This window comes from Balaenoptera borealis, assembly GCF_965194805.1.
Source record: "Balaenoptera borealis genome assembly, chromosome: 13".
NCBI classification, from domain to species: Eukaryota; Metazoa; Chordata; class Mammalia; order Artiodactyla; family Balaenopteridae; genus Balaenoptera; species Balaenoptera borealis.
The window spans coordinates 95,776,072-95,795,167 of record NC_138870.1 but is presented as its reverse complement, the minus strand read 5'-3'; the positions used below and the strand labels follow the sequence as shown (position 1 = coordinate 95,795,167).

Here is a 19,096-nt window from a genome sequence, read left to right as displayed (position 1 = left end):
AACTGGCCTAAGGTTGACCAGCCAGGGTGTGGCCAGGCAGGTGGACCCACACTCAGCACCCCTCGATACCACGCTTCTGTTCCTACTGCCCAGCAGCCGGAGTCCCAGCCCCTACGGGCGTCTGGGGTTTATCCTGCGTGGGGCTCTACCACCAGGTCACTCGGTTCTCCTGCCCCTCTACCCACCGTGACCTCCACAGGGAGTGAGCTCCCCACCCAGACTAAGTAGCCATCCCCTCTCCCTGACACAGGCTCAGACACAGCCCCTGCGGCACAGAGTCCATCAGCCACCTCATGGGGCTGTGACTCACTGGCATCTTCTCCAAAGAGCCAAGGCCTCTCCCCACCTTTTCAGGATGTGGGGAGATAGAGAGGGACAAGAGGCAAACCTCAAATCCTCAAGGTATTTCTGGATGAGTGCCACGGATACCCCCTCCCCTCTCCCTCTCCCTATTTTGTTGGTGGAGAAACTGAGGCCCAGCAAGTAGAGCCACAGGGCCCTCAGGTGAGTGCCAGAAACCCACTCAGGATGCGGGGGTAAGTGCCTCCCCCAGGCCCTGGTCCAGCCCGGCACGTACTTGGTGACATCTGGGGCTGAGGTTGGACGCACAGTCTTCCTCAGAGCCTCGATCCAGTTCCTCCGGATGCCCGAGGTCATGGCCGACAAGGTATAGACAGCATCTTTGGTCTGTAAGTCCACCCCACAGGTAGGTTGCCACCTGGCCAGCCCCCTTGCTCCCTCCCCACTATGGACTCCAAAGAGGTGCCCTTCCCTCCCAGGTGGGTATCTAAGGTCTTGAGCCTGGAGGCGAGCAGAGCATGCAAAACCTCCCCTCCACTAGCCTCAGGAGAGCCCCATCGGCGCCAAGATCTCTCCAACATCCAAACAGCCCTGCCAATGATATCCGGGATCGCCCCAGAAATGCTCAGCGCCGGCAGCAGGGCTTCTGACTGGCTCTGAGGACAGGATCTCCAGGTAAATGAGTGATAGGAGCCAGGCTGGTGGGCCACGCCCCACCCCGGCACCTCCTCTGGGGGGCCCTCCAGGCATGCCGCCCCCCAGCCGCCCGCAGGCTCACGTGGATCTGGAAGCCGTAGTTGCGCTGCACCGCATACTCGGTGACGTCCGTGCAGCAGCGCAGATCAATCTCACCGTCCAGCTCATCTGCCTGCAGCAGGAGGGCTCACGATGGTCCCTGGACTCCAGTGACCCTACTGGGACCCCCAAGCCCCTTCCAGGTGTCCCCCGGCACCTGATGGGGGAGGGAGCCCTCCCATCTCATCGTCTCACCTCCTCAGCAGTGGAATCCCTGTAGTACTTGAGGCTTGAATCGGTCAGCACAAACCAGTGCTTCTTCCACTGTGAAGGAGAGATGGTGGTGAGGGAGGGGATGCGGGGGTGTGGAGTGAGAGCGTGCGTGTGTGTGTGTGTATCGTTGCGCGGGCACCCTGGGCGCTGCCAGGTCAACCATTCTGCTTGCAGCAGGGGCCTGGCACCCTCATCTGCTCTGCTGAGGGGTGGGGGGCAGGGGACAGGGGACAGTGCAGAGTCACAAAATCCACACTTGAAGTAAGCCCCCCCATTTCCTCTCTGCGGGGACAGCATCTGTGAAATGGGTCAGCTTCTCCTCAGTAACCACACCCTTCTTTTCTTTCTCAGGGCCCTTCTCTGATTTGTTGACACTTCCACAGGCTTCCTGATAACTTTCCACCAAGATCACCAAGGCTCCTACATGCAAATCCCACCCAGTGCAATCCAGGAAGGGGATGTGACCTGTGTAAGGTCATTTGCCTAGCAAGTCGGAGGCCAGAACTTCAAAAACCTTTTTCCGTACACTGACCCCAGATCAATCACCCCAGTGGTCAAAGACAAGTCTACCAGAGAGCAGGACTGGAAGGGTGCCCAGGGAGAAGCATCTGAGTGCTGGTCGTATTCTGTTTCTTGATCTGGGTGCTGGTTACATGCGTGTTCAGCTATGTGAATACATTATCTGTACATTTATGATGTGGGCTTCTCTCTGCTCCAACCAGGGTTAGGTTGGCAGGACACATAAGAGAGGGGTGGGGGCATCAGAACAGCCTGATATGAAAGTGCCAAGCTCAGCCCACCTCTGGGCTTCTGACCATTCACTGGAATGCCAGTCGAGGTCCACCCACTGCCAGGGTCAGTGCATGTCCTCCTGGTGCTCTCCCACATCACTAAGCCCTTGTTTATTACTTCAAGTACTTCGTTTTCTTTCCTCAAGAAGACAGTAAGTTTTCAAGGATGTGCCAGGATGATACTTTCTACTTCTTTCCACACTGCCTCCCCTAAGAAACAGGATTTTAGCATCCAAGAGACCAAGGTTACAACTATTGTATGCCTTGCTAGCTGTGTGTCTTTAGTCAAGTGTCTCGATCTCTCTGAGCTTCAGTTTTCTAACTTATAAAGTAGGGCTAATAAGACCCTAAGCCTCCTAGTGAAGTTAGAAATTCCTAACCCTCCCGGGAACGTCTCTCATGGCACTTCGCATAGGGTCAGGCACTAGGTTGCTGGGGATCGTTCTAAGAGGCTGACCTTAGAACCACCCTGCTCTTCTGAATGGCCCGAGTTGCTGCTCAGGACAACTGTCCCTCTGTAAAGTAGGGCAGGGGTTCTGTGTCAAATGATCTCTTTGGCCCCTCCAGGCCTAGTCTGTGACTGCCTGAGATGGCAGCTGGATGGGCCTCAGGTGCCCCGAGTTCTAGGCCAGGGTTTGCCCAAGGTGCTGCTAGGCCCGGAAGAGATTAAAGCCCTTGTGGGCCTGTCTCCTGTCTGTGCACCGAGGGGTTGGGCTGGCTGAACTCCCAGGGCCCTTCCAGCTCGGACATTCCAAAACCCTGTGAAAGAGAATGAGTAACGGCCAGTTCTGGGTGGAGCCCATAATCTCTGCCCTCCAGAGACCCTGGGTGGGGGAGGCCGGGAAGGGTCACTGGCAGGGTGCCCAGCCTTGTGTGAGCCTGGAGTCCAGCCACCAGAGGACTGGCAAGCAGGCAGCGGGTATGAAGGCTGTAGGTTGGAGGGAATAAAGCATGTGGGTAGGAAACACAATGAGATTCCCTCTGGCTCCGTGCCCTCCCCGGCGTGCGGGCTGCACACAGACCCAAGCCACGGGCGCATGCAGGACCTGGGCGGGGAGATGTCCCTTCCCAGGCTGGGTGGGCAGGAGGCCAGCTCCAGCTTCAGCTTGGCAGCCAGAAGGGTAGAGTTGGTGAAAGGCTACTGTCTCTTCTGGTTGTAAAGATGCACACGTTAGAGAAAGGGAAGGGTTATTCGCTGAGGCCCAAGCAGGCACTGGGGGTTGTGTGGGACCCTTTACATGCTTAACCTCTGTGACTCCGTTATCCACCCTGGAAAGAACTATCATTATCCAGTATGTCCATTTCACAGATGAGGTCACCGAGGCCAGAGGAAGCTGTGACTCACCCGATGGGGCCCCAGGTTGGTGAGACTTCAAGAAATGTGGTCTGAGCCCCACCCCCAGGGTTGGGGGGAGCTGCTGTAAAGCTGAGTCTTTGGGAATCTGTACGTGTCTCAGGCTGGATGATCTCTGTGAACCCTTTCATCCCAGACCCTTGGATACCCAGCCAGGGTCGTCAAGAGGTGGGAGGGCTGAGGGGCTCTTGGTGAGAGGAGAGGACGGGGTGCAGGACGTGAAGCACCAGGAGGCCACCATCCCTGGTGACCTTTACAGACTGCAGACTGCTCCAAGAGGCTGAGATGACTAGCAGCCTCTGCCCTCCTACCCCACAGCCCAAGGTCTTCTTTCCAACAGGACAAGAAACATCCTACCCTCAGGGCTCCCACTCCGGCCCCCACCCTGTACCGTCTCCACCCAGAAGCCAGGGTCTCTAGAAAGCCCGACAGGCCAGGGAAGCAGCTCAGCCACCTGGGCCCTGCAGCAACCCCACCTCCCACCCCCCACCCCACCCGCGCCTCAGCCCTCCTACCTCTCCAGGCTCATCCAAGATTGACATCCATCCCTTCTTGAAGTTGAGCAGATCGGGCTATGGGGAGAGGAGGGGGCAGATGAGTCAGGCCCAGCAAGAACCAAAGGGGCCTGGGGAGGAAGGGGGGCTGCCCATCCTGCCCCCGAGTGAGGTCCTCGGAAGCCCGGAGGGAGGGCTGAGGGCCCAGGTAGCCCCCTAAATCCAGGCAGGCTCCCCAACCACTGAGGCAGCCTTGGTCCCTTTCCCGAACATCCGGCAATCCCTGAGAGGTGGGCTGGGTGACTGGCCACCCACCACAGACCTCTGACCTCCCTTCCCACCAGCCGGCTTCCTCACCTGAGAGTGGGACAGGGGGCAGGAGATCTCTGACTGTAAAAAGGGACCCTTAGAGAGCTCAGAGGACAGGCCAGATCAGCAGGGCTGAGCGAACCGTCCAGTTCTTCTCGCTGATGAGGCCCAAGTGGCCCAGCAGGACAATGCCTTAATGCTCCTACCCATTCCCAACCCACTAACCCTCCCATGGTCCAACCAGCCCTGCCTTTCCCTCATCTCCTGGAGAGCCTGAAAGATGGAGCCAGGCCCAGGATGAGGTCAGAGACCTCCTGGTCCCCCCCTAGATCTCTGGAAGGGCCGGGCAGATGGCACCTCAGTCCCAGCAAGCCCTACCTGCCGGGTGCTGCTCAGGGGGGCACGGCCCCGGGGTCTGGGGGCTCCCAGCTGTAGCATGTTCCACGGGGGCCTGTGAACTAGGTCCCCCCACCTAACCCTAGATGACGAAACTGCCCATCCAGGCATTTTCTCTGGCCAGGCCTATCCACAGACCCTCCCTGCCTGCTGGGGAGACCACTCTCTCGTCTACGTCCCGGTCCTCCTGCAGAGGTTCAGCTCGTGCCCACTGGCGGGCCAGGCTGGCCGGCAGGGAGGAGGCGGCCACCTGTTGCCATGGCTCTGAGCCCACCTATCAGCACCTGCATCACAGCCTCACCAGGCCAAGGTGTCCGGTTGCAGTGGAGGGAGCGGGTGGCATGGCTCAGTGGGGTGGGCGGCGATGGCAGTGGCGGCTGGAAACCTGGAAACTGGAGCCACCTGACCTGGCCACCTCCCCTGACCCGCCTTCCTGTCAGGGAGCCCCACTCTCCTCTTCCTCAGGTGGAGCAAGAGACCTGACAGGGGCTTGGGCCAGCGGCCTGGACATCTTGAGCCGTCTCCAGCCATGGCCTTGGGACCAGGGCCCCTGGATCTCGGCCGGCCGGCAGCCCAACTCCTGCATCGCAGCCCCTGCCCGGAGACCTGTCCGAGGGAAGGAACACAGGCTCTGCCCAGACCTGGGAAACGCCAGGCTGCGTATGCCCTGTCTGCTCTCTCTCCTTCCCCGCCCTGTTCCCCACGTGGGCCGGAAGCTGCTCAGGGTGGTTCCAAGCTAAGACTGAAGACCGGTAGCCACGCTCAGGGCCACCAAGTCACCTGGGTCCACATGCAGATGGAGACCCCCCGTGGCCCCAGGGCCTGGCATGCTGTGGCCCCAGGGGAAACGTGCTGAATAAATATCCTCCCTCCTCTACCTCCCTGATCTAAATTCCTGTGCTTCTGGGGCAGTCCGCACTTCCACCTCCTGGCGCTGAGAATGAGAAGCCAGGCTTTCTGGGATGGACCACGGAGCTGGCATCACTGTGCTGACCCGAAGAGAGCCCCCGGAAAGGACAAGCAGATAACCCAGCCAATCGGACTGAGCTGAGCCAGGGCTGGGAGATCAGCGGTGGGCTTCCAGAGGCTGAGGAAGGGCAGGAATGACAGGCTGGGACCCTGAGGGCTGCCTGGGAAGTGGGGTCACGGTGACCTTCCTAAGTCACATCCCCTCCCTGAGCCCGGCTGCCTGATGTGCCTAATGATAGCAGGGCCCTGCCCTCCCCCCAGTTCCGTGAGAGAACTGAATGGGCCACACATGGAGACGCCAGTACACACACACCACACACATGCTGCACACGTGCCACATCAAGCACGAGATGGTGCGGTGACCTTGGGGAGAGGAGTTTTTAAACCTGCTGGCAGGAGAGGTCCTGAAGTTACCTTGGAACCCCCCCGCCCAGGGGTCAAAAGGTCTGATAACATAAATCTCCTCCCCTGCACCTTCACGCGTGGCTCCTCAGGCCCAGACACCATTCCTCCTCCTGCAGGAAGCTCCCTTTCTCCTTTTTCCTTTCCGGAGCACTGACAGGTCCTCACAGTGGGCCCTCCTTCCTTTGGCCACAGGTCAGCACTGCCTCCCGCTGGCCTGGACCATCGACACAGCCTCCTGTAAGGACACTCTGGCAGGGGACCCGATCCAAAAGGCCGAATGTCACAAGCCGCTTAAAACCTCCAGGGATGGCTCCAGACGGCTTCAGAACAAGGTCCAGCTGCCTTAGAATGGCACAAAAGCTTCAACCTGGACTCTCCACTGCTTAGGGGGCCCCATGTTTATGTCATCACACATCCTCTCTGATGCCCAACACATCAGGACTAGTAGGGCCCTCCACACATGCCTGTGTCCTCTGCTTGAAATACCAGGCCTCCTCCTCCTCCTCCTTCGACCAGGCAAACCCCTTCTCATGCCTTAAGACCCGGCTTAATTGCCACGCCAGAGGTCCCTTTCCCAGTACACACCACACACCACACCAGACGACCTCCCACGGCCTCTGTTGCATCTGTGATTGTCTTGAAGCCATTTACTTATCCCTCACAGGCTAGACTAGAAGCAACTCAGTCAGGGACATGTACTGTTCATGCCCCAAGACCCGAGGACTCAGGGAACATTCGTAAAAATTTCTTTCTTTCTTCTTCTTTCTTTTTTTTTTTCTCTCTCTCTCTTTCTTTTTTTTTTTTCTTTTGGAACCAGGCCCCTGTTCTACGCCAGGAAATCAGCTGTGAACAAGAGATGTGGCCCCTGCCCTGGAGAAAACTCAGGACAGAAACAGACAATAAACAAGCGAACAGGTATATAATTTGATGCCAGCTAGCAGCTGGGGAATGAAGCTCCAGGGGCAAGGCTGCACCCGGCTAACGCAAAAGGAGGTGGAGCAGATCCTGACTCCAGGCCTGGCTTCCTGAAGCCTCTAAGCATTTACCCAGTCACAGCACCTTTGCCACTTGCTCGTTCAGATTCCTGAGGTCGGGGAGATGCGGCCAGGAGAGAGGAAAAGGGTATGAAGAAGAAACAGGAAGGACACCGGCCTGGAGCAGGCTCAGGTCTGAAAGCGGCCAGGATGAATCCGGTAAACACTGTCAAAGGTGATTGTGAGCCTCCCCTCCGCTCCAAAACCTTTCATGGCTCCCCAGCGCCCCGACCAAAGCCCAAGCTGCTCCTCCTGGCCTTTGAGGCCCTCCTTCCCAAGTCCCTTTTCTATGTTTTCACCATTTAATTCCCCAAATATGGCCACCAGCCTTTGTTCACACTGTCCCTCCTCCCCCAGTCCACCTCCACCTGACAAAGTCCTACAGTCCCAGGAGGACATCTCCCTTGGGAAGCCCCCTCCCATCAGCAGGGATGTGCTGTCTTCCTCCACATGCTGCTTCTAGCAGCCTTACCCCTGTTCAGTGTGTGCTTCCCCAGGAAAGGCAACTGTGTACATTTCTTATCTCATCCTGAGAGAAGACTGGGACAGACCTGGTTACAAATTCTGGCTTGGCCAGGGCCCAGCTGTGTCACCTGGGGCCTGTAACTTCACCTCTCTACACCTCAGTGTCCTCATCTGTTAGATGGGGAGTTACCATCAACCTTCAGGGTTCCAGTGTGGTAATGTGAAAGCACCCAGTTCAGGGCCTGGCAGGCACCCAGTCAACAATGAAACCACCCCCACTAGCCTGCCGGTGGTGGGGGGGGGGGGGCCGCCAAGACGCTGACTCAGCTCCTCCCCCCACATCCCTCTCTACTCCTCCCTGACAGGGAAGGGGAGGCTGCTGACAACAGGAAGGGCCAGCAGAGAGGTGGCAGGATGTGCAGAGCCTGAGGAAGTCCAGGCAGTGAGCAGGTCATCACACTCACAGGGGCAGGGCCCCTGCATACACCACCCTGCTCAACTCTCCCCACCCTTCTCATCAGGCTGTCAGAGCCTCCCTAAGGCACTTGCCAGAAGCCAAAAGCAGTCCTGCCCCTCTCTTCCAGAACATCACAGTCAAGGGGCCAGAGTGACGTGGAAAAGGGCTACTCCTTCCCTTACACTCAGGGTAACCTCTGGCAACTCACCAACGCCCCTCCCCAAGCCTCAGTTTATCCGACTGTAAAATGGGAGTAATGGTGAACTCAGCTATGAGGTGCAATATGATAAATAAGGCACATGTATTGAGAGAGTTTGGGTAGGGCTCATCCCCAAGAGAAAGACAAATCCCTGCCATCGTGTTCCCCACCCCCAATAGCGGGCCTGCCCCACCCAAGGTCCCAGGACCACTGGGAAGTGGCAAGCCCGGGAGAACATGGTATCCTGCTGCTTCAGAAGTCCCAGGATGGGCTCTGGTCAGGATGGGACGAGGCGGCCCCTTCTCACCCACCCAACCTCCGGCCAGCGCCCACACAGGCGTACAGCCTTCCCAGGCCCACATCAGCGCGACCCATCCGAACCAGGGAGCGCCTCTCTCCAGGCCCCGGCGAAACCCAGATCCAGGCCAGGCCCACCTCCGCTCCTCCCGTGGCCCAGAACCCTGAGAGACCCTACGGATCTGGCAGCTTAGGGGAATCAGATCAGGTTTTCACACTAAGGGGGGTAGCTGGTAGGGAGAAGGCAAAAGGCCACCCGGAATCTGTCCGTGATTGGTCCCGCAAAAGCGAGGGGGTGGTGCCTGGGACCGAGAGTTCCCATCTTCTCGGGGGTTGCCCGGGCTTCTGGCCCGGAAAGGTGAGGCGGAGGCCGGGGGAAGGTGAGGCAGGACGGCCGACCCGTGCCGCCGGGGTCGCCCTGTCTTCCGGCCGAGACCTCCTCTGGCCTCCGAGAAGTGAGGAGGGGGCTGTCCAGGAGGGGAGCGGCTCGGCTCTGGCCGTTGCTCTCATCCGGACCTGGGGCGCAGAGGGGCTGCCCCCCGGGGAGGCACTCACCGTCATGGCGGCACCCCGGGGCGGCGAGAGCAGGAGGCAGGAAGGTGGAAAGGGCTCTCGGGCCGGGCTCAGCGGCGCGGGAATCCCGCCGCCGCCGCCGCCGCCGCCCCTCTCGGCCACCCGCCGCCGCTCGTCCGGCCCTTCCCTTCCCCGGCGCTGCCCCGGCCCCTTCCATCCGCCCATAAAACTTTTTTTTTTTTTTTTTTCAAACTTCCTGGGAGGACCCGGGCGGGCCAATGGGCGGCGGGGAAGCCGGGACAAACAGTGGCGGGGGCCGCGGGTGGGCCAATAGGAGCGCGGGAGGGGCCCGGGGGCGGGGGCTGCCGCAATGGGACGGGTGAGCTGGGGCAGTCCGGGCGGGCGGATGGGGGCGGAGGGAAGTGAGGGCGGGCCGAGCTCTGACGGCGGGCAAGCTGGGAGGAAGGAAGGGCCTAGCGTGCAGGTGACTCCGTCGGGCCACGGCTAGGGAGTGCGGGGTGGGGGCAGCCGGGTGTGGCACCCTCGTCGTCCAGCAACGGCTCCCGACCCACGCCAACCGCCGGACCGAGCGATGGGTCCATTAGGCCTCGGCGCCTCGGTTTGATGGTGACATGGGCAAAGCACCCATTACTACCAATTCAGCGGGTCCCACACACCAAGCCCCGCTCGTTACCCATGTAATGGACTTTCATCCTTACCACAAACCCGACAGGTGATATCCTTGTCCCCATTTTACTAATGAGAAAACGGAGGCTCAGAGAGGTGAGCCAACTTGCCCAGGGTCACACAGTAAGAAGAGACGGGATTCCTAGCAAGTAATCTAAGCACAAAGTGAGTTCTGGAATGGGTAGGGCCTTCCCTAAACGTGCCTTCCTCACCGGGGGTCTTTCTCGCCTTAAGAACCTCATTTTGGGTTCTTGGGTGTGGGCTATACCCGTTTCTCACTTTCCCAGAACACTTGGTGGTTTGTAAGAGTACTTTTGCCCTGCAGAAGCTCCTCTAAGCCCGCAGCTGAGGAGGTACTGTGGTGGAATTTGTTGGTAAATGCATGAGGTGGCTTATGGGGCATTGTGATTTAAACCCTGTGTTACCTTAAGCAAGGTCCTTAACCTCTCTGTGCCTCAACTTCATCCTCTGTAAAATGGGATAATGCTGTTATCTCACAGGCTACTGTAAGGATTAAGTGTTAATTTAAGTAAAGCACCTAGAACAACCCCTTTATCCCTAGTTAGCTCTCCTTAGGTAGGGGCACAGGGGAGCTTGGAATAATTACCACTTCAATGATTCTGCCATCTCAGTTTGGGGTTTGAAAATCTTTGTTGTCATGATTATAATCACTATCCCCATTTCACAGATAAACAGAGGCCCAGGGAGCTGAAGTTTTCCCAGCATTTCCCGTTGGAATTCTCTCCTCCACCCTGAGGAATGAGACCAAGGGTAAGTCCTCCTAGACACTGGCCTTCTGGCATCCCTGTGCTGAGTGTTCCCACCCTACCCTGTACCTCACTCAGGCATTTGGTCCTTGGGAGAGTGCGTGGACAAACAGAACACCTCAGCTACCACCAATGCCCTACCGCAGTGGCGTGGACACCTGGCAGTACCAGCCTCCTCGCTGGTTTCCTGGCCTCTGGGACTCCCTTCTAGTACCCTCAACACAGAGATGAGAACACTCCCCTGCTCAAAGTTCTTCACCGCTTCTCCACTGCTGATAGCCACATCCCTGTGCCCGCAGTCATGTCCATTATCATCTGGCCCCTGCCTGCTGTCCTCTATCATTAGACACACACATTTCACGTGCTAGGGCTACACAATGCTGGGAAATCCCAGAATAAGCCAGGTCCTCTGTACCTCCGTAACTGCACATGTTGTTCTGTGCCATGCCTGGAACACTTGCCCTCCTGTCCTCTTATGCCCCAACACACACACACTCACTCTCTCCCTTCCCTCCCTCCACATGTTTGTTTGCCTGGAAAATTCCTCCTTACCCTTCAAGTCTCAGTCCAAAGGAAGCCAGAGTGCCCCCAGCACAGACTTAGAATCTCCTTTCCCAGGGCTGCCTGTGTGAACTCCCTGCCTAGAGCTCCCTGCATCTGTACACTCCCCAACTCAAGTGATGACCACACAGTGTTCTAATCAGTTATATGTCAGTGTCCTCACAAACCGTGAGCTCCTTGTGGGCAGGAACAGAGTGGTTTTTGTGTATATCATGGTAAGCCTAGGGCCTCAGCCCACATTAGGTCCTTAGTAAACATCGGTCGAGTGAATGAATGCACAAATGAAGGAATGACTGCCTTATTGCAACTTGCCCTGGTAAGACAGAGATGGCACAGCTTCAGGGACCCAGGAGCGACTTATTAAACAGAGCCACCAAACCCTGGGGTTATCCAGTCTCAAAGCGTTACTCTATTGAAGATAACAATGTGAGGCTCAGAGAAGGGAGACAATGGCCCAAAGTCACACAAGTTAGGAGCAGAGACAGAACTCAAGCCCAGGCTTCCTAGCTCTTGACCTTGGACTAATTTCACTGTCCAGCCCAAGAGATGTGTGAAGCTGCTTTAAGTAACTGTCTGGGTGGCTCCACTAGCAGTTCCATCTCTCAGCTCCTGATTTTCCTCATTCCCAGGTGAGAGAATAGCTGCAAATTCATTGAGCCTCAGTTGCCACATCTGTCCAGTGGAGAAAATCTGCAGAGACTCTCAGGGCTGCAAGGAGGACTCAGGGAGATACGGATGCACAGAGGTGGGGGGGTGGGCTCTGAAGTCGGCCAGAGCAGGGTTCAAATCTTAGCTCTCCCCCATTGTGTGACCTGGAACAAGTGAGTTTCATTCCCTCATCTATGAAATGGACAATATGAACCGTACCTAGTATGCCTAGTGGTGAGGATTCAATGCAATTAGATGTGCCATGCACTGAACACAGAGCTGAGCACATAGTAGGTGCACAATAAATGCTGGCTATCATCACCATCATCATCATCCCAGAGTCCATTTCCCCATTTCTCTCCCCCTTCTCTCCAGCCAAAAACTTACCTGCCCCCTCCTGCCGGAACTGCTGTGTGTTAGTGACCTTTAGTTAGGTTGATAAGGTAATTCCCGCCCATGGCTTGAAGATACCACTCTGCCCAGATAACCACGTTTGCCTGTTTACCCTTGTGCCTTAACCCCCAGAGAGCAGCAGCGAGGAAATTAAGAAGTGTATGGAGAAGCTAGTGTTGGACGCCCCTCCCACCCCGTACCCCACCCCATCACACCTCTGTGCATTCTGATTTCCCTGAGCCTTCCCTGCAGCCCTGATCATCTCCATAGGTTTTTTTTTTCCCCATTAGACAGATGTGGCAACTGAGGCTTGGTGAGTTTGGCTGCTGCCATTCTCTCATCTAGGAATGAGGAAAATCAGGAAGAGGCCAGTTCCTCTAAACCAGGGGTCCCCCAACCCCCAGGCTGTGGACTGGTACCGGTCCTTGGCCTGTTAGGAACTGGGCTGCACAGAAAGAGGTGGGTGGCGGGCGAGCGAGCGGAGCTCCATCTGCCGCTCCCCATCGCTCCCCATCGCTCCCCATTGCTCCCCATTGCTCCCCATCGCTCCCCATCGCCTGCATTACCGCCTGAACCATCCCCCCACACCGCCTGTCCACGGAAAAATTGTCTTCCACAAAACCGATCCCTGGTGCCAAAAAGGTTGGCGAACGCTGCTCTAAACCATAGCTGTGTGACCTCGGGCAAGTCTACCTCACCTCTCTGAGTGCTGGTCCCTTCATCTGTAGAATGGGTGTACGGGCTCTCAGCCTAGAGCTAGACCCCAAGCCGATGAGAGTATGAGAGTCAGCCTGTCACTGAGAGAAGAGACCCCATGAGCCAGGCTGTGGCTCCTGGAGATGGCCAGGCCTCCTCCCTCCCACCGTGAAGGGGGCAGGAGAGCACAAGTCACAGCTGCCTCCCCTCCCCGCCCTTGAGAAAACCATGAACCAGAGGCCTGAGTGTTTATAGCCCTCTCTGGGCAGGGAATGGGTTACGTAATGCCAGATGTTTGTGCAACTGGCTCAGACCCAGGTCTGAGACACACTTTGCAATCCCAGAGCCCCTCGCAGGCCCTCCCTCCCTCTCACCCTTGCCCCCAGCCTGGCTCCCCTTGGCCTATTTGCTGATCGGGAGCTTTCAGCTGGGTGGATTATTCCATCACCCCTCACCCTGAAAGCTGAAAACAGCCCCAGCCTGGTCCTGCAGGTGGGACGTCCCCCTCGCTGCAGAGACCACGGAAGCTCTGGGCTCTGCTTCCAGCTCTCCTTCCTCACTTGGGGCCTCCACATCTTTCCCTCTCAGCCCCTACTGGCTCTTCTTTGACTGACACCAGCCTCCTCCCTCCCCTCCCCCACTCTCCCCACCCTCTCCCCACCCCCACCCCACTGGAGCCAGCCTACCCTTTGCCACCTGAGGACCCCCAGAGACAGCAGGAACGGATTGAACAGCGTGGGACGGTCCCCGGGCATCCGCCATGAGGTCACCAGTCGGCCCTTGAGTGGGCTCCCAGCCTTGCCCTCCGCTGGCCTCTTGTCTGCCTGTCAAACAGGGTCCAGTGTTGGCCCCCATGTCCCTTTGGTGGGATGGGGGTGTCCCTGACGACAGCCTCCCCTGCCCATGCTGCCATGCCCACCTCAAAGGCCCAGGGTTGCCATCTTTCTCCTCTCCCAGAACTGCCGAGGTGGACTGCCACGTGTTCACACCGCGTGGTGTTGGTTGACAGGGCTCCTGGGGCTCAGCGCCCTTGGGGATGTGCACTTCTCCACCCTCAGGTCAGACCCCAGGTGGCCCGCGGGAGGGGAGTGCGGACCACAGATGTGTATTCAGCCCGAATAAGGTTTTCAGATTATTTTGCATTAGGTTCCAGTGTTAAATAATCAAGTGGTTTAACACATAACTACATATTTCCAGCTCCTCTTGAAATATCTAAAGATGGAGAAACTCTGGGCTCCTCTTCCCCAGGGCAACAACCCTCTGGAGCCAAGGGGTCACTCAAGGGCCCCCTAATCCTGAGTCCCCCATCTGCCTACTCTCCTCACCTTTGTGAAAGGAATGAGTCACAGACCTCTACAGCCACACGCCCGGCAGAGTCCCCAGTGCACCCTCTTTGGAGTCATCCTTGTTGGGGAAACTGAGGCCCCAGTGAAGCAGAGGCATTTGCCCAAAGTCACAGAGCAAGTTACTGGCAGAGGCAGGGCAGAGCCCAGGTGTCCCAACTCTTCAGAATCCAGAGATTCTCTGGACGTGGGACATGAAGCATCAAAGCACAGATCCAGGGGGCTTTGGGGGGAAGGACTGCCCCCTCCCTGCACCACATCGCCATCACAGCCCTGACCACTAGACCGTGGGCTTCATGCTGGCGCTTCATTTTGCCTCTGGCCCACACCCAGGCATACAGAAGGTGCTCATGAAGGGTATGTGAATGAATGAATGAGGCAGTTATCAATTCTGTCCAGTCCAGGCTTCCTGGGGGTGGATTGAGAGGTTTTCTGGGTTGCTGGGGCAGGCCCATTTCATGGAGACTAGAGGGGGACCCCTGTATTGCTATTTCCTCTTTGTTCACAAAACTCTAGCCCCAGGAAGTATGAAGAAATAATCCAGAAAGAGGAAGAGCAAAGTTCCCGGAGTCCCTGTGAGAGCTGGAAGTGCTTTTAGTGACCAGTCCCCGTCCCCTCCCATTTCACAGATGGGAAGACTGGCCCACCAAGCAGTTAGAATGCTGCTTCTACTATGCGAGGCCATGCAGGCAATCAGGGCAGAGCCAGGAAGCGGCGTTGGGGGTAGCAGAGAGAGCGCTGGGTAGGTGGTCCTGAGCCCTGGGTCCTAATATGAGCCCAACCACCGATCGGCTGTGTGATCTGAGATGACTGCCTACCCCTCCTTTCCTCATCTGCACAGTCATGGGTTGGGCAGAATCCCCCCAGCTCTGACTAGCGGCAGGGCCAGACTTGGGGGCTCCAGACTGCCAGACAGACACACACCCCCCGCCCCCCGCCCCCCGTCACACCCGGCTTCTCAGGAGGCGGCATGGGGAACAGCAGAACAACAGCAGGATTAGAAAAGCACAGCCTCAAACAGCCTGGTGTTCTTCTCGCCTCCCGCTGCCCCAGGCCCTCAGCTCTGACCTCACCTCTCTGGAGGCTGCGGGTGATGAGAACAGTCTGTTTGGCAGGTCTGTGGGGAGGGGCGGGGCAGAGCTTGTGCTCCAGCTGCAGCCAGGCCTCAGAGCGGCCTCGGCGGGTCCCACCCCTTGCACACATCTCTCCCGCCCCAGGACCCTGGAGCTCCTCCAGGCCCCGCTGACTTCTGTACCTCCTCGGCCCTCTTCAGTGCTTCTCTGGCTCCAGCTCCTGGAAGCTCTACCCTTTCTCCCAGCCTGGCCAACCCTCCAGAATCAGGAGGACCTTGCCTTCAGAGACCATCAGGGCCAAACTGCCATTTGCCCAGGGAAGGGCAGCGACCTTCTCAGCGCATCCTAGCAAGTTGAAAGCAGAGCCCTAGGTTTCTGACCCTAGGACTGTCCACCCACCCAGATGAGGTGGCCCTGCTGCCAGCTCATCTAGAGCCCCTCTTCTTGATGTCCCCATGGCAGAGCCAGCCTTGCTCTGGATGACCCCAGAGCTGATCTGAGGACCTCAGCCCACCTCCAACCTGATTTCCCTTCCCTTCCCCTCCCTCTGTGCCCACACCCATGACCCAGCTACCGAGTCTGCCTGCTTCTGGTCAGTCAGTGAGTCTTGGCCTCTGCTTCCTTCTGACTCCTCAGGCTCCTTTGATTGGAACTGGAGGTAAGAAAGAACACAGCTTAGGTCAGATTATTCCCCAGGTCCCAACTTCTTATGCATCCATTCATCATCCATCCATCTAACATCCATCTAGAATCCAACATCAATAGACCCATGTATCCATCCAACCATCCAGAATCCATCCTATGTCATCCACCCACTCATCTAGCCAACATCCATTATCCCAATACATCCATCCTCAATTTATTCAGCATCTATTCATCCATCCCATATCCACGGCACTTCCCTGGTGGTGCAGTGGTTAAGAATCCGCCTGCCAATGCAGGGGACATGGGTTCGATCCCTGGTCCGGGAAGATCCCACATGCCGTGGAGCAACTAAGCCCATGAGCCACAACTACTGAGCCCGCGTGCCTACAGCCCGTGCTCTGCAACAAGAGAAGCCACCGCAATGAGAAGCCCGTGCACCGCCACAAAGAGTAGCCCCCACTCACCGCAACTAGAGAAAGCCCGCACACAGCAACGAAGACCCAACGCAGCCAAAAATAAATTAATTAAAAAAAAAACTGTGTCCACGTATCCTTCCTCAATCCATCCAACATCCATTCATCCATCTACCCATCCTTCCAACATTCATTCACCATCCATCATCCATATTCCACATTTACCCATCCATGCAACATCTATCTATCCAGCACCCATCATCTGTTCCATTCATCACCCGTCTATCCATTCATCCATCCACCCATCTGTCATCCATCCAACATCTGTTTCTCATTTGTCCAACATATATCATCTATCCATCACCCGTTCACACATCTGACATCCATCATTCATCCATCAACTACCCACGGACCTACCCACCCTCCGTCTGTTTCTTGCAAGCCCTCAAGCATCCATGTATTCACTGATCAACCAGCCACTGAGCTCATCTCCTTTGTGTGAGACCCTGGGCCATGGGCCAGAGGTACAGAGATAAAGTGGGTGCAGCTCCTGCCCGCATGGAGCTCATGTTTTTTAAGGGAAAATGACAACTGAGTGTGACCAGATGAAGAGTAGAAGAACTACCAAGCCCGGAAGGGAAACATCACGAATCCAGGGGTGGCGTGAGTATTCAGGGAAGGCGTCTCAGAACAGGGCAGCTGATCTAAGACTCAAACAATGAACAGATGTTTGGTGAGTGAAGAGGGAAAGGAAGAGCTTCCTAGGCCAGAAACAGCAGGCACAAGGGCAGGGAGATGTGCTCACAGAGCTCTGCAGCCAGCTTAGCACAGCTAGAGGGCAAATCTGGGGTGGAAGGAAGGCCAGGAGGCCTTGAATGCCATGCCAAAGATTTCCTAGAGGTGACCAGCTGGAGCCCCAGCAGGACCTGGTGAATACCTCTGCTGTGTCATCTGTGAAATGGCCTGAAGCACCTGGTGCTCCTGCCCCTCCCCAGTCACCATCTCCTAACCTCCCAGGGACCCCTGAGCCTCACCATGGAGTAACTCTAGCTAGAGAATCTCTCTTTCCTCCCTCTTCTCTTTTGACCAGACCAGCCTGCAGCATCCCAGCATCCGCTGGGACGCAGCATCTTCTCCTTGAGCTGCCTGTGGTGGTCCACCTGCCTGCCCAACAAGCCTGATAGCAACCTCTCACGTGGGGCCCCAAGTCCCCTCTTGGTCCTGAGGGCAGGACCAAGCTGGCTCATCCCTGCGTCTCTGGTGTCTGTGCATTGAGTTGATCAGGGGAGAAATCGAGAGCAGCCTCAGGGAAATGCAGGGAAGGGGGCTCCCTAGTCCTTCCATGGGCTCAGAGGCTCCACAAAATAGTGGTTAAAAGCTTGGGCTTTTCCAAGACATGGAAACAACCTAAATGTCCATCAACAGATGAATGGATAAAAAAGATGTGGTGTATATACACGATGTGGTGTACACACACACACACACACAGGAATACTATTCAGCCACAAAAAAGAATGAAATAATGCCATTTGCAGCAACATGGATGGACCTAGAGATTATCATACAAAACGAAGTAAGTCAGAAAGACAAATACCATATGATGTCACTTATATGTGGAATCTAAAATATGACACAAATGAACATATCTACATAACAGAAACAGACTTACATTCATGACTTGTGGTTGCCAAGGGGAAACGGAGGTGGGGAGGGAAGGATTGAGAGTTTGGGATTAGCAGATGCAAACTCATATATATAGGATGCATAAGCAACAAGGTCCTACTGTATAGCACAGGGAAGTATATTCAATATCCTATGATAAACCATAATGGAAAAGAATATGAAAAAGTATATATATGTATAGCTGAGTCATTTTGCTGTACAGCAGAAATTAACACAACATTGTAAATCAACTATACTTCAATAAAATTTTAAAAAGTAAAAACTCGGGCTTTGGAGTCAATACTTTGATCTCATTTCTCTCGACTTATACATGTGTGACCCCCAGCAAATGCTGAATGAGTCTGGGCCTCGTATCTAGCTGAGGCACATGTGGCAAAGCGTGCGAAGCCCCAAGGCCAGGGCCCGGCACACCATAAGCCCTCCCCTGTCATCCGTGGGGGAGGCAGTACTGGGCTGCACATTGTGGAGATGAGGAGGGTTTGGATGAATGGGCAGGAGCCGCCGCATCGCCCCAGTGGTGCCTGTCAGGGAAGTAGTTGGTCCCGTTTTACAGAGGAAGACCAGGACCAAGAGAGTCTGGGTGTCCAAAACCACCTGCTGCATTCCTGGTGAGCTGAGGCCAGGTTGCAGGGTTCTGGCCTCCAGGACCCTTGCCACCGACCATCTTCAGATAAATGCTCTGGGCGGCACCAGAGCACCACTGACTCAGTGACCCTGCCCCTGGGCCAAAGAGACAGGAAGGGATTTGGTGAGCACCTACTATGTGCCCGGCACTGGGCCTACCTTACATATAGGCCCCCATTTAAGCAGCTGTCTCAGCAGCCAGCTCAGCCCAGTGAGCATTTATGCAACCCCTCTCTGTGCCTGAGAGGAGCTGTATGGGCCAGAGAAAGGCAAGTGAAGCTGTCAAGCTTCACTCCTGGACTTTAAGGAACTTGGAATACAACAGTGGGGAGGGGACACGACCACGTTGGCTGCAGTCCCAGACAGGGCCAGGTAGAAGCCACCAGAGGCAACACAAACCAAGTATTGTAGGGCCAGGAGGGGAGAAGGCCCTGGCCAGTGCATCTTGCTTGAGGCCTCAGGGTGATCTGCACAGAGTAGACCTGGGGTCCACCCCTACCCTGGCCCTGACTAGCTGTGTGATCTTGGGTGAGTGGCTTAACCTGTGTCTCAGTTTTCTTGTCTGTAAATAA

General features: G+C 56.4%; 1 protein-coding gene and 1 long non-coding RNA gene across 12 annotated transcripts in view; one reads left to right on the top strand and one right to left on the bottom strand.

The window, feature by feature from the left end:
* TRIOBP (TRIO and F-actin binding protein) overlaps positions 1–19,096 on the bottom strand; it is a 65,447-nt gene that overhangs the window by 14,366 nt on the left and 31,985 nt on the right. For 6 of the 9 annotated variants that reach the window (XM_082352692.1, XM_082352693.1, XM_082352689.1 and 3 more), the window contains 6 exons: positions 15,734–15,811; positions 13,430–13,567; positions 3,969–4,025; positions 1,291–1,359; positions 1,079–1,168; positions 578–687 (listed from right to left, as the gene is read on the bottom strand). In XM_082352692.1, coding sequence (XP_082208818.1) covers positions 578–687; positions 1,079–1,168; positions 1,291–1,359; positions 3,969–4,025; positions 13,430–13,567; positions 15,734–15,811 — 542 coding nt within the window. Of the gene's footprint in view, positions 1–577; positions 688–1,078; positions 1,169–1,290; positions 1,360–3,968; positions 4,026–9,033; positions 9,349–13,429; positions 13,568–15,733; positions 15,812–19,096 lie in introns of those variants that run through there. The other 3 variants (XM_082352688.1, XM_082352695.1, XM_082352694.1) reach the window with 3 other exon arrangements.
* Positions 9,393–17,300, top strand: LOC309610195. 3 transcript variants are annotated; one of them, XR_014233772.1, is made up of 3 exons: positions 9,393–9,475; positions 10,367–10,449; positions 15,796–17,300. It is a non-coding gene; the product is annotated as an uncharacterized lncRNA (long non-coding RNA). The 3 variants fall into 3 exon arrangements; XR_014233773.1 differs by lacking the exon at positions 15,796–17,300 and adding an exon at positions 13,941–15,727; XR_014233774.1 differs by lacking the exons at positions 9,393–9,475; positions 15,796–17,300 and adding exons at positions 9,499–9,724; positions 13,941–15,727.